The sequence below is a fragment of the Mustela nivalis genome (assembly GCF_964662115.1).
Source record: "Mustela nivalis genome assembly, chromosome: 11".
Classification (NCBI taxonomy): domain Eukaryota; kingdom Metazoa; phylum Chordata; class Mammalia; order Carnivora; family Mustelidae; genus Mustela; species Mustela nivalis.
The window spans coordinates 46,233,177-46,247,839 of record NC_139030.1 but is presented as its reverse complement, the minus strand read 5'-3'; the positions used below and the strand labels follow the sequence as shown (position 1 = coordinate 46,247,839).

Genomic DNA, 14,663 nt, shown 5'->3' with positions numbered 1-14,663 from the left:
ATGATGTTGAGAAATCAAAGAGTGAATAATTCATTTCAAATTAGAGTTGATTCATGCATTTTGAAGTAGGCATTGCTTAACATCACTGCTGAGAGAACACCTCCTCAAAGCCAAGAAAAAAAAAAAAATCTGTCTCCTTTCTGGGTAGGAAGGGAAGTGGAGGGCCGCTGGCAGGTACATCTGAAAGTGCCACGTGCCCCTCCCAGTGTGTAAGCAGAATGATTCAAGTGGGTGAACCGGGACCCAGTCTCAGAAGGGTCCTCACTGATTCCCCATCTCCCCCTTCAAATGATACCAGTCAAATCTTTTTTAGGAACCCTGAAGCTCAAAACTGATGATGGTGGGTTTTTTTTTTAGCCTTCTTCATTGTTCACTGCAATAAAAATAAGGCAGAGTTGTGGAGGGCTCTATAAAAACAGATTTTTATGTGATTGTGATTACTACTGTGTTTATGCACACGAATTGTAAATGCATACTGTACATTCTACACATACAACTTATGGTATTTTTCTCTCATAACATCTGCCATAAGGAAGTAAAGGCCTCTGTTTAAAGCTTTAGTATCTGAATGTTGTTTTTGGAGACCTTCACTGTCAGCCAGTGTTCACACTATGGAGCCCTGCTTCTAATGGTAATTAAGCAGATTCTACCTGAATTTGGTTCTTAAGCAAGAGGTCACTCTGAAATCCTAGAGGTTATTAAAAGTTACCCAGGTTGTAGCTCTTGGATTTTCAGTGTGTAGTGTGGAGAATTTTGTGTTAGAAGAATGCTTTCCTGTATTCTAGCTATATCTTGGTTAAGATCGCTAAAAATTACTGGTACTTTTGTGAATTTGACTCTCTTTCAGTCATTTTTCTTGTATTGCAAGAGTTTAAATTTTTAAATTTTCTTTGTTCTTACATGACCTTCAATATCTAAAAATCAGAATGGTAGAAAATTAATAGATTATTTTAAAAATTAGCCTTTATAAAAATGAAATTTTCTATATAATCAAAAAAAAGAACCAAAACCTATTTATGACATGTACTGGATAGTTCATTAACCAAGAGCTTGTGTGGTTGTGGCAGTGGGGAGGCTTTTTCTTCCATTATTTAGAAAAGACAACTTGAGAAATAAAGGGAAAGGAAATGTATTTCAGTAGAAAATACTCTTTTTCTTTATTCTAAGGATCCATAAAGAGAGAGTCAAATGCTACTAAGAGAATCACTATGAAATATGTGTCTTTTAAAGTATAATTTTGAGATATATAATATTTTATTCAAAATAATAAAACTATTTGTATATACATTCAATTTACCAAATTAACTTGATATACATTCTAAATATGTTGGAGAAAATTTTGGAGTACAGTTAAATAATAGATTATCCTGAAGATCCATCCCTATAACAGAGAATATTTTGTAACTACTGGAAATTTTTCTGAGTCCTTTACCAACCACAACTTAAGAATCCAACCAGTTTCCCTCGCACCCTCACCTCGCCCAGGGTCTTACTGGAAAGAGGACTGAGAAAATAACGGGGTAGCTGCAGACATCCAAATGAAAGCCAAAAACCTTGGTTGGAACTTTGGCTGATTAGTCATTGGACCACCTCTTCCAGTTGTAACTGTGCTATTTTTGTGGAGACTACAGAAAATTAAGGTGTCCTTATTAGGTATTGTAATAGCTTTACCCACAATCAAGTTCTAACTTCAAAGAGATTAAAGCACATGAATTTTCCAGTTTTCCCAATGTAGACATATCCTGTCTCTATTTTATCAATCATATAAGAACAGAGCACATGAATTTCGTTTCTGCCATTGAATCCTTTGCAAAAATATGAAAGGTAATACTGATGTTTTAAAATGGAAGGTTAATACCAGTGCAATGTTGAAAAAATGACATTAAATGCTGTTCTTCCTTTTTGTATGAAAAGGAATGCACTATTTACATATGGAGGCTCCTGTCAAGGTGATTCACAGAGATCTCAAGTCAAGAAATGGTAATGTAGTCCTAAGTTTTTATGTTGCCTATTTTATTATGAAATATATACACTTGTTGTAGAAATAGGCTCATGGTTTTCATATCTTTTGTACCCTGATGTTTTGACTCATCATTGATACCATAAAAATCTTTCCAATGTTGATAAATATCAGAATTCTTTGTTATTTCAAGAAGCTGTATAGTATTCCATTGTATAAACAGCACAGAATATGTATATTTGGGTTGTTTACATTTTTTTCTGTGATAAAAAATGTTGAGCTTGATACCCCCAGCAAAAATTTTTAAAACGTCCTTAGTTATTTCTCTAGAATCACTTTTTTTTTTAAAGATTTTATTTGTTCATGTGACAGAGAGAGAGAGAGATCCCAAGTAGGCAGAGAGGCAAGCAGAGGGGGGGGGGGGGGGAAGCAATCTCCCTGCTTAGCAGAGAGCCCGATGTGGGACTCGATCCCAGGACCCTGGGATCACAACCTGAACCAAAGGCAGAGGCTTTAACCCACTGAGCCACCGAGGCGCCCCTAGAATCACTCTATAGGAGGTATTGCTAGATCAGATTATGTAGTCCTATACTTGTAGTCTCCTATTTTTAGATGGTTCTCTGTACCAGCAGTTTTGAGTTTTGTTCTTTTTACTTCTGAATTATTTGGTGTAAACTTTTTATGTCCGTCATTTTACCTGGCGTAGTGCCCCAAAATGATCAACACATTTCAGAGTTTGGAAAGCAAATGCTTTCTTTTTCTTCTTTTTCTTCTTCTGTACTCTCTAAAGTTTATTTATGATCCTGTATTTTCTAATTTAGAAAGTGAGCATTTTTAAATGTCTCACAGATTAGACAGTATTACTTCTCAGTAGGAAAGTATCAGAATGCTTCTCCTATTATGTCATTTGGAAGTTAATGGACAAAGGCAGAGAGTGGGATTATGTAGCTGGCCCACACTAGCTCAAGGAAATGTTAGAGCTTGCTACTTTAAAAGAAAAAAATCATCCTATCAATCCCTTTACATGCTTTACTTATATACAGGCTTTCTAAGTTATTCTTCTAAGTAAGGAGCAGGAGCAATACTTTTTTTTTTTTTTTAATCTTTAAATCACTGCAGTTAAAATGGGTGTATGCTAAGTGTGTGATCCTTGCAGTGGTTAGTCCTGGTAAGTAGAGGAAGAGAAGCTGGGGATCTGCCAGGGGCCCTTGCGGGGTCTGTGAGGTCTGCAGTGGCGCGGGGAAAGGGAAGTTCTTGGCAGCTGCCACTCATCAGTCATCCAGGTGGGACCACCTCCTCCACCCTGCCCGGCATCTGTGGCTGACTCTTCTCTCCTTTGTCTATGTCATCACTTATCCTTTGGCTCCTCACAGGCATAAACTTCTTGAAGCTAAACACTATTGAAACGAGTTGGCGAACAGGAAGTTGTTAGGAAATAATCTAGAATCTAGTAGGAAGTTTCAGAGTCTTATAAGTATAGATTTTTAGTTTTTTAGTTTGTGCCCAGAATTTCAATTTACACAGCTTATTTGACTTACTTTTTAAAATTTGTTTTATCAGTATATCCCAAATATCTCATAGGATGGGGATGATTAAGTTACAGATTTTTTCCATGCTCTCATTATGGAAACTAACAACGGAGACTGTCTGGATTTTTACAAATTACAATTTGTGCAGTTACTTGATGAGAAAACATGTACATATTGAAAAATATTGACCTAACTTTTAGCAATTTTCTTTTTCTGAAACAGGGAATAATAGTCTTATTTTCTATGTTAGAAGTTTTTATGTTAGGTTTTTTTTATAATGAGAAAAAAGGTAAATGTATTTTAAAAAGTAACTGAATATGATATTAACACTATTTTTATTTTTATTTGAAAACATGGATAGTTTATATATAATATCACATTTACTCTTAGGCTATTTCTTGCCAAGAGTATATTCTCCCCACTTATCAAGGTCATTAGTAACAGCTGAGGAAGAACAGTTCTGCTACTGTGTTCAGGGCACTGTGTGGTTTACAAAAGAAATGCCAGGGGGCACCTGGGTGGCTCTGTGGGTTGCTTCCAACTCTTGATTTCGGCTGGGGTCATGATCTCGGGGTCATGATCTCGGGGTCATGATCTTAGGGTCATGAGATGCAGCCCAGCATTGGGCTCCCCGCTCAGTGCAGAGACTGCTTGGGATTCTCTCTTTCCCTCTGCCCTCCCCCCCTGCTCATTCACTCATACTCTCTCTCTCTCTAAAATAAATGAATAAAATATTTAATTAAAAAAAACAAAACAAAAAACCAGAACAGTTCTTCGAGGTCTACCTTGGGCCTCCTTGCCTCTTCTGCTCTCTTTCACCCACTCCCACAAAAGCCCCGTCTGCCTGTTAGCACGCCCAGAGTTCAGCTTCAGAACCACGTGCTGTCTGCTTTTGGGATAGGCCACATAGGTATTTGTATGACCCCAAGATATATTATGTCCTTGTTGATCTTTTCATTTCCTCTCCGCACCCCTCCCCCCCAGTTATTTCTGTACTACTTTTCTCCACGAATGGCAATACCAATTCCCTAAGCCAGAAGTGATATAAAAAAGAAGAGTTTGATTGCAGAGCTCTTGTTCTAACCATTGTGCCGGATTGCCTCTTTATTTGATTTCATCCTCGAGTCCTCCCTCTCCCCCCACCCCCATCCCCACTGCCCCATTACTCAAGGCCAGTTGATTTGGTCTCCTAAAAGTTTCTTTTTCTTTCTTCTTTTTTAAAAGATGTTTTTGTTGTTGTTGTTGTTTAAATTTGAGAGAGAGCATGAGTGAGAGAGCACAAGCAGGGGGTGCTGCAGCAGGAGAGGGAGAAGCAGACTCCCCGCTGAGCAGGGAGCCAGATGTGGGGCTTGGTCTCAGGACCCTGATTTAGATCCTGACCTGAACTGAAGGCAGCCGTTTAACCAGTTGAGCCACCCAAGCGCCCCTACTCCCGAATTTTTAAAAACGATTTCATTTTATTTATTTTAGAGACAGTGTGTGAGCAGGGGGAGGAGCAAAGGGAAAGGGAAGCAGACTCCCCATGGAGTACAGAGCCTGATGCAGGGCTTAATCCCATGACCCACAACCCATGAGATCGTGACCTGAGTCAAAACCAAGTATCCAGCACTCACCAAGGGAGCCACCCGAACCCCCTGATCTGGCCTCCTAAATGTTCCCTGACTCCATCTGCTTCTCTTCTCTGCCACAGCCTTTGTATGGGCATCCTTAAGTCTCTCTTGGACTGCACCCGCTTGGGTGCATAGTGATCTCCTTGCCTCCAGTTCTCTTTTCTCCTATGCTCTCCCCTCTGCACATTTGACCTTGTCATTTGTCCTCTTAAAATGGTTCATTGGATTTCCATTTCTTCCAGCCCAGGCCCCTGCCTTCCAAAATTGCCCTTTTTTCCCTTCTGTTCCTGACTTTCTGCAAGGCTCTCTTCTCTGCCAAAAAAAAAAAAAAAAAAAAAAAAAAAAAAAAATGCTTCCCTCCCATAGCACTCCTCTGTCTAATTAGTCCCACCTAGTTCTTCTGGTCTTAGTGTGAGCATTTCTTCTGCAAACTCCTGATCTCCTTAGACTTAGATACCCCTGCTCTTTGATTCCAAGGCAATCTCTGTGTCTCTCATAGAATTTGTCCCACTTGCTTACATATTTAAAGAAAATTTTTAAAATTTTTAAAATGTTGATTCCAGTATAAACATACAGTATTATATTAGGTTCAGGTGTTATTCCACATGATTACAGACATTGGTTTCACGTCTCTCCCAGGAGACTATACACAGGAGCCAGAGACAATCTTGCTCACCTTCCTCTTCCAGAATATAGTACATGTGCTTACCCATACCAGGTGCTTGGCAAATATTTGTTAAGTGAGTGAATGTATGAGTAAGTGAATGAATGAATGTTGTCCTTGCCTACAAGAAAATTACTCAATTGGGAGAAAAAATATATACCATGAAGTTGAAGACCTCCTCAATATCATGCTGGTAGTCTAGTGGCAGAACACAAGTAAAAATTTTGGTTCTTGGGGCACCTGGGTGGCTTAGTGGGTTAAAGCCTCTGCTTTTGGCTCAGGTCATGATCTCAGGGTCCTGGGATCGAGCCCCGCATCGAGATCTCTGCTTGGCAGGGAGCCTGCTTCCTTCTCTCTCTGCCTGCCTCTCTGCCTACTTGTGATCTGTCTCTGCCAAAGAAATAAATAAAATCTTTAAAAAAAAAAAAATTTTGGTTCTTGGGCATCCGGGTGGCTCAGTCTGTTAAGCATCAGTGTCTGGCTTAGGTCATGATCATGGAGTCCTGGGATCAAGTCCCAAGGCTGGCATCCTGCTCGCTGAGGAGTCTACTTCTCCCTCTCCCTCTGTTCCTTCCCCACTCTCATGCTCTCTCTCCAATAAGTCAATAAAATCTATATTAAAAAGTTTGGTTCTCTTTACTACTACTAACATATGCTGCTTTTACTGGGTAGTACTACATTTGATTTAAACAAATGTTCAGAAACGTTTTAGTCAGCACCTCATGGAATTACTTTTTTTATTCCTTTTTTAATGTCAGCTCCTTTTTGCAAAATCTTCAGTGCAGTAAATACTTCAGTTTTACCTTTCATATGCCATATGGAAGATAGAAGTTTACAGGGTTTTTCAGCATAAGATGACTCAAATAAATTAGGGTCACAAATCATAAGTCATAAATCATATATAAATAGGATTGTCATAATTTTTTTCTTTTTTTTTTTTTAGTTGTTATAGCTGCTGATGGGGTGTTGAAGGTAGGACTCCTTTTAATTTTTTTTAGAAGTATTTGTTAACTTCATGTATAAGTTTTTGTGATGGATAATTCTTTCATTAATCGGTAGTAGAAGGTTGATACTTGTTTCTCTTTTCTCAGATATGTGATTTTGGTGCCTCTCGGTTCCATAACCATACGACACACATGTCCTTGGTTGGAACTTTCCCATGGATGGCCCCGGAAGTAATCCAAAGTCTCCCTGTGTCTGAAACTTGTGACACATATTCCTATGGTGTGGTGAGTTCATTTCTCATTTTTTTTGTTGTTGCTCAAGGAAATCTAAAAAATCAAACACCCCCAGAAGTGGGATACAGCAATTTAACACAGATTTAAGACAATAATGCTGTGTTTGGTGGAATGCTTAGAGCAGCGGCCTCAGAGAGGACACTTTCCTAATTGCCAGAATGTTGACTTGGATGACTTTTATGCATCTGAGTTATTTCCTCCTATGTCAAGAAGAAACCAATGCTACTTCCAAAGAACAATTAGATGAAACCTGAAATAATGCGGGGCCCGAGGCAGTCCCGTGGAGAGCGCTTTCCTGGACACACGACTGTGGAACATCCGTGTAAGTCAGTTGGAAGTGTGGGCCATCTGGAACAGGACTTCACTGTGATAAGTTGCTCAAACCACACCAGTAGGTCTGCCACATGAGTGAATTACAGATTTTTGATCGTCAACTATGAAAATGATTGGTGAGTTTCCAGAGAGTACAGAAGGAAGTGCACGTAGCTTTTATGGCCTTGCCCATGCCTGCTGCAGGTCTTATAAAGCAGTGTGACTCTCTGAGGCATGACTCGAAGGAATCGTGAAAAAGTCACAACAGAGCAGCACAGAGAACAGGATAATGTGGGTTTGGGGGTTGCTCAGGGAATGGAGAGCACAGGAAAGACTCCCTGAAGGAGCAGAAGCTTCTGGAGGAGGGGTTTTGAGGTGAACCATTCTTGAGGAATAGCAGAAGGAAAGAAGTAAGTGGAATAGGGGAATGGTAGGGGGGCGGGGTAGAGGGGCAGGGTGGTTCTTTGGTGGTAGAAGGAATTTATTTGTTGCCCCTTTCTGAGGAGTTCTTTTATCCTTAAAATACTGTGTATCTTTTAAAGAGTGCGAAATAGTATTTGATGCTCCTTCTCTTCAGGTCTCATCTCCCCGTCATACTGCCTCTATATTTGTATTATGACTCTCAAAAGGACATTTTCATAGTGACAGGTAAAGGAGGAGACAGATTTTGGCCCAAACTACCATACCTCCACTTCCTGGACTTCTCTGGTTTCTACCAAAAGTGACTGCTGATGGCCCAAGAGGAGACCTGCATTGTCATGTGTGTTCCTGATTCTCTAGAGGCCATCAGCCTCTCAGGAGTTACTTTTGGCTTCATTACTGAAATCTTAGGCTTGTTTTTGTTAGCAAGCTGCTTCTAAATTACAATACATCTTTTTTTTTTTTTTTAAGATATTACTTATTGGAGAGAGAGGGAGCACAAGCAGGAGAGAGTGGCAGGCGGAGGGAGTAGCAGGTTCCCCGTTGAGCAAAGAGCCCCATACAGGGCTCCATCCTGGGACCCTGGGATCATGACCTGAGCCGAAGGCAGACACTTGACTGACTGAGCCACCCAGGCACCTTACCAAATTAATTTAATATAATAGAGATGAGTTTTGTTGGCTATTGGAAAAAGTCATTATAGGAATGAGATATGTGTTTTTGGCAAAAGACTAAAATTTTAAAGGTTGAAAGAAAGCAATAGCTTCAGGTGAAGTACCTCATTTCCCTTAATTCTGGGTCTTTCTAAGAATGAAGGCTGTGGACTATAGATAGTGATCAAGTAAGTCTCATTGAAAGATGGGAAAAAAAACACAAGTTCCTGAAGAGACTCGATTCTAAAACTGGTTCCCTATGTCAAAAGTTACTGCATTCTAACCATCCTACAGATCACCCATGGGGAGTTCTGATGTTGTCATTTCAGACTTTAGTGAGATCATTTTCTCTTCAGAAGTTACGTTCCTTCATTTTAAGCAATAATGCACTTACCGTATTAGACACCAACTTAGGGTAATTTAAATTGTCCTTTACCTGCTCTTTGGGCCCACTGTCTGTCCTGTGGAACAGGAACCAGCAAACTTTTTCTGTCCTGTTGTGTATTCTTTTGTTTCCTACAGCCCTCTGTAAGTGTTAAAACCACTGTGCGTTCCTCAGCAGGCCTCAGTTCCCAGAGCAGGTTGTGTGGAGCCAGAGGGAGTGGGGAGGCCTCTGGGCTAGAGTGGGTCACAGTGAGTCAACAGGAGACCACGCTTCTCACACTCTCACTCGCCTGTCATATAGATACACATTTAGGCGGTTATAGTTTTTCAATTATTTTGCATATGAACTAGCTCTGGTATAATGCTTTTACTTCGAAAATTCTCCCCAAGTCTTGGACTTTCCCTATCCCAGAAACGTTAGATCTGAAAGACAACTGTGGGTTCCAGCTAGAGTGAACTTTTGGTTTCAGTGTTATCTCACTTACGAAGACAAACCTCACACCGCCTCCTTCGAGGACCTTACAGTTGCCAGTGGCTTTTGTGTGCAGTGCACCCACTGGCTTTCCTGAGCCAGAGTAGAATCTCAGTCCCTGTCACCTGTTTCTGAATATCAACTCGGTGTTCACGTTAGAGTCTTCTTTTGACTGGTGGAAACAGAAAATGCCTTTTCAGTGACTCTGTTCGAAAACAGTATCTTAAAGAGAGAGGTTTACTTGGAATTCTGATTACACTCAACCCATAGCTCTATCAGCAGAATTCCGCTCAGAAAGTTGCACATAAACCAGTTTCATTATAAACAGGAATTCAACATCTTATTTACTTCTGACCCTTTCCCATTATGTTCTAGATAAACACCATTTGGTGAAAGAAATAGTATGAGGCATGGTTTCCAGAGCTTTTTGTTGAAACAATCACAGATTAAAAAAAATTTTTTTTAAAGATTTTATTTATTTATTTGGCAGACAAATCACAAGTAGGCAGAGAGGCAGGCAGAGAGAGAGGAGGCGGCGGCAGGCTCCTTACTGAGCAGAGAGCCCAATGTGGGGCTCGATCCCAGGACCCTGGGATTATGACCTGAGCTGAAGACAGAGGCTTTAACCCACTGAGCCACCCAGGCATCCCACAATCACAGATTTTTTAAAAATGAAGAAAGCATTGCAGGGTCAAAGTAGGTATTAACTAAAAAAGCAGGAGGGATTGGTTAGTAAGGTAGGGCATGTTAGTTTTAGAACTTTGTAGTCCATAGACCGAAAATGTTGCCTATCTAGGAAAGCAATGTTCTAAATATGTTCTAAATAAATAACTAAAAATTATTTAGAATTTTTGATGTCCTTTCAAAAGTAGGTAAGTGACCAGGACCATTTGTCAGTAAAGGATCTCTTGGCATAAAGCATCCCATAGTTCATGAAGTGTCTGTTCTGTTCATTGTGCCTACACACACGCACACACGCACGCATGCACACAGTCTCGGACAGATGAACAAGACCCTAAAAGAGTTGCCCTTTTATAAAACCAACCTAAAAAAAAAACCCCAAAACACCTAAAATATTTTTGCTTTTCATTTTTTTGTCTTTTCAGACTTGTGGTAAGAATTTAGACCCTAGTATTATCAAAGTCCCTTGCCATTGCAGCTTGATAAACGTGGGTTGCTTCTTAACACATGGCCAGACTAACCAGCCCTGGCCAGTTTCAGAAGAAATGTGCTGCAAATGCCAGAAGTGGATCTGGTGATCCCTGCTTCAAAGCCGATAAACCTCGCGAGCCATGGAGCGGTTTCTCTCTCCATCTTACAAGAGAGGAGATTGTGCTACCCCCTCGTGATGCTCTCCGTTGAAGGATGGAGTGAGAGGAGGGTTTAGTATGTTGTCCACAGAAAAGAAAAGACTTAAAGAAAGCAAACATCATTGAAAGAATAAGCCTTCCGCAAACACAAGGCTTTGCCACTCTTTAAAAACAAAGCTGTTCTAATGACAGTGCAGAAAGGATTCCTTTCTCAGTAGCTTCTGAGCCTAGCGTAGCTTCAGAGTGAGCGTCCTGTGTCACTTGTCTGTGAGCCCCATTCCGGAACAAGCTGGGCTCAGGTAATGGCCTGCCATTGTCTGGCAGGAAAGGTCAGGAAAAGTACACAGCCTTGTCCAAGTTTCTCTGCAAACTGAAAATAGAAATTTTTCCTTGTGAGCACAGTTTAAACGTAAATACGTCTCAAGATAGAATGAGTTGGAAAGTATTTTTAAGGGGAAAGATCACAATCATGTTTGGCCTGCATCCCCATCACTGATATTTTCAGGCCTAGTTTAATATATTTTTAGACCTCTGCATGACTTCCTTCACAAAGGAGTGTTTTGTGCCGAGTGTCATTGTGTTTAGTGCAGAAACAGCTGTTGTCCCATCTCACACCACCTGCTTTTTGGTACATTCCTACACCTGAGAGATCAGTAAAGGGACCTCGGTGGGGGCTGGGGCTGGACTCCCACTAAAACCTTCACAGCCATGTCCATACCTTCCTGTGAGCAGCTGTCCCATAGCCCCTCAGCCGTCAGAGCTCTGCACACACACACATGCGCACATGCACAGACTGAAGTGAAACTCTTACTTTTCTGGGGTTAGAACTTGTGGAGAAACAGAACTCAGACCTCGGTAGATTTTGGATATTTTCCACCTGAACATTTGGGAGTGAAGAATGACATAAGTCTTTTTGTGTTTCTCTTCCCGAGCTCTTGGTTTTGCATTTTACCTCAACCCAGTCAGCCTTTATGTGTACTCCCATACAGTGGGTTGTGCCTGTAGGCTGGGATCAGAAAACAGGGGGCAGGAGGCCACCTACTTGGATATTTTGGGGTCTGGAGCATTTGATTTATTTGATTCACTGTTCCCTTTCTCCTTAGGAAGGCCAAATTCATCCATTTGCCTGCTTTGCCTTCCCCTCCCCCTTCCCAACCTCCGTACCGGGGGAGTGGTAATTGCAGGGAATGAAGGGGCTTCATTTCCTGCCCAGCCCCCTCGATGCTGCGTCCCCCTCCTCTGTGCAGCGTGCATACCTGTTCTGGTCCTTTACTTACAGTGCTTGCTAGAATCGTCCCCTTCTGGGATGCCCCTTACTTTTTCTTAATCACTTCTGGGACTCAAATAGAATTATTCAGTAGCTCTTCTAGAGAAGTACCTTACACACTTGATTAAAAGCCAAAGAGGCTTCAGTGAATTTTTTTTCTCCTGCTTGAACAGCATCTGCCAATTTCCCTGATTTTCCTGCTAATTATCTTCGTATTAGCCAGAGTTCACTTAGCATGTCCTGATTCAAATATGACTGAACACTGGCTGAGCAAACAGTGGCTCTATAGAGTGAAAGGTCCATGGGACCTTCTTGAATGGAGTACGTGTTCTCAATCTGCATTATTTAGAAGTGGGCTTTTTAGTTTTGTTTTTAGAACAAGAGCAGTCTAACTCAAAACTGCTGAACTCATCTGCTTCTCACCTCTACCACGGCTCCACCCCTGAAATATGGCTTCTCTCTTGCACTGCAGCCTCACTTCTCTAGAGTTACCTCACGTTAAGAGCTTGACAGTTGGGGTGAGGCAGCAAGTTCACATTCTAGCTCTGCCACTTGATAACGGAGTGTCTGTGGGCAAGTTTGTCTAACTTTCTGAAGCCTTAGTTTCCTCATCTATAAAATGAGGATCATATGTATTCGCTGTATTGGTCGGAATCATGGTAACACGCCTAAAGAGTTTAGCAAAGTATCTGAAATGTAATCACTCAGTAAATGATAGTCGTTGTTATTAGGATTACTGATAAAATTGTAATTGTTTTATCACTTCAAAAATACATTGGTAGACTTAGTTTTTGATGCCCTTTTGTATAAATTGAGAAAGTTACCCAAATGTAAAAATCTCTATTACTTAGTATTTTAAATGAAACCCAAATCATTGGGTGTTTTCAGTGTTCCTAACATCAGTTTGGTTTCTTTGGGCATTCCAGTGCAAATTTATTAATCATGCTCATCTTAAGGATTGCAGAGATATGAACACACACATAAATTTCACACACACACACACACACACACACAGACCCCTAGCCTATATATATGAACATAACATATATATGAGCATAACATATAAATAAAATGTTTATTACATTTTAAAACATATAATTATGTTAGAGGTGGAAGAAAATGACTCCCTTAGATCAACTCATTTTGAGAGATCTTCCTCCAAAACACACAATTTCATGTTACAGTTCTGCAAGTATCTACCATTACGGGGGGAATGGTTTAGCCAGTGGTTTGGATTTAGGGCTGAGTATTTTTTATCAGACCATTACTGAACCTTTAAAAATACAGTTGAATTCCCAGTTATTATCTTATAGAGAAGTTTATTGGTGATTGAAGGTAAAAAGTGTTGGACTAACAAAACAAAACCTAATTTGTGGGAATCTGTGAGAATTCTAGAAACTTACAAGATAAATTATGTAGGCCCATTGGTTTCATAAGTCTGGCTCTGAATGTTCTGATTTCTAAACTAGTTTTTTTTCTTTATAAAAATGAACAAAAAAATGAATGTGTGTGTGTGTGTGCTCATGTGTGTATATGTATATATAAAATATGTGTGTGTAGGTATATTATATTTAGAAGAAGTCCTCTGCGTGAATATATATGTTTTGTCCAGGCTTCTACAGGTGGGGTTGGTTTTGTCTGGTAATTGGATACAGTTAAATGTTAGATAAGTTTCAGTAATACACCAAAAATATAAAGTACAAGAATAAAAATTCCATTTTCTTTTTGTTCCAGGTTCTCTGGGAGATGCTAACAAGGGAGGTCCCCTTTAAAGGTTTGGAAGGATTACAAGTAGCTTGGCTTGTAGTGGAAAAAAACGAGGTAAGACTACGATTCTCCATTCAGGTACATAGATCAGAAAACAGTATTGGGGTTTTGCAAAAGACTTTTTCATCTTCTTCAAATTGAAAGTAAGTTCACGCTTATGGAAAGATTAGCAGTAGGAGCTAACACAAAGGGTCAAAGTGATGTTATTCCTCATGAATGGACCCTTTACATCTAATTGTTGCAGCTTCACGTCGTGATGCTGTAGATCAAAAATTGTACAAGTACTGTACTAGTTTCTCAGTCTCAATTGTAAAACCTAGGGGTTTGTTCTTAGTGATGAAAGAAGCCATTGCGTCCAAGGTAGGGGAACAGTTTAACTCCATCTCCTGCGTTTAGGACATCTTTTTTACTGGCCGGGAGTTGATCTATCTGTAAGAGACCTTCAGCTACTTCAACTTACCTCTCCCAGCAGGAGTCACTATAGTACAAGAAACTGTCGCTTAGATGAGAATTTCAAAAATAAAAGAAGAAAAAATAGTTTCAAAAAAGGGAAAAATTACAGTTTTGCCACCTACGTTGAACACTACATTGAAGATGAGCTCCTCACTGGAATTGGCGAGGCAGTGGCATAACTGTTCCCTTCTTCATGCAGAGCCTTTCCATTTCAAAAGAACTTCAGTGGCGTAAACACCGTTTGTGCTGTGTCCCCAGCCTCGCTTTTCTTCTTCCCACAAATTGAGGCTTTCAGTTAGTTGGACCTATGAGCCTACATCAGAGAACGTGGTACATTCATATCAAAGAGAGCAACTACATTTTGAAAGGTTTAAAATTGTGACTGAAATGCACAGGCATGGAAATCCTCAGCATAAGGACGAAGCATCCAGTAAAGGTACTAGGAGAACTTAGATCCCGTACTGGAAGCCCGCAGTTGTCTTTGCAATGCAAAACAACCTGATTTCACAGAGCTTCATTGCCAGAGCTGATCAGTGCCCTCCACAGAAGGTAAGCGCGCAACCCGAGGATCAAATAATTTGCAAAAAGGTGACTACGTGGAGATGTGCCCTTTTTAACGCTATG

The 14,663-nt window shown here is 40.3% G+C and overlaps 1 protein-coding gene across 6 annotated transcripts in view; it reads left to right on the top strand.

Moving 5' to 3' along the window:
- Nucleotides 1-14,663, top strand: part of MAP3K20 (mitogen-activated protein kinase kinase kinase 20) — a 178,723-nt gene that overhangs the window by 101,317 nt on the left and 62,743 nt on the right. For all 6 annotated transcript variants that reach the window (XM_082689575.1, XM_082689574.1, XM_082689576.1 and 3 more), the window contains 4 exons: nt 1,915-1,980; nt 6,707-6,735; nt 6,855-6,992; nt 13,554-13,640. In XM_082689575.1, the coding sequence (XP_082545701.1) occupies nt 1,915-1,980; nt 6,707-6,735; nt 6,855-6,992; nt 13,554-13,640 (320 nt within the window). The remainder of the gene's footprint in view (nt 1-1,914; nt 1,981-6,706; nt 6,736-6,854; nt 6,993-13,553; nt 13,641-14,663) is intronic.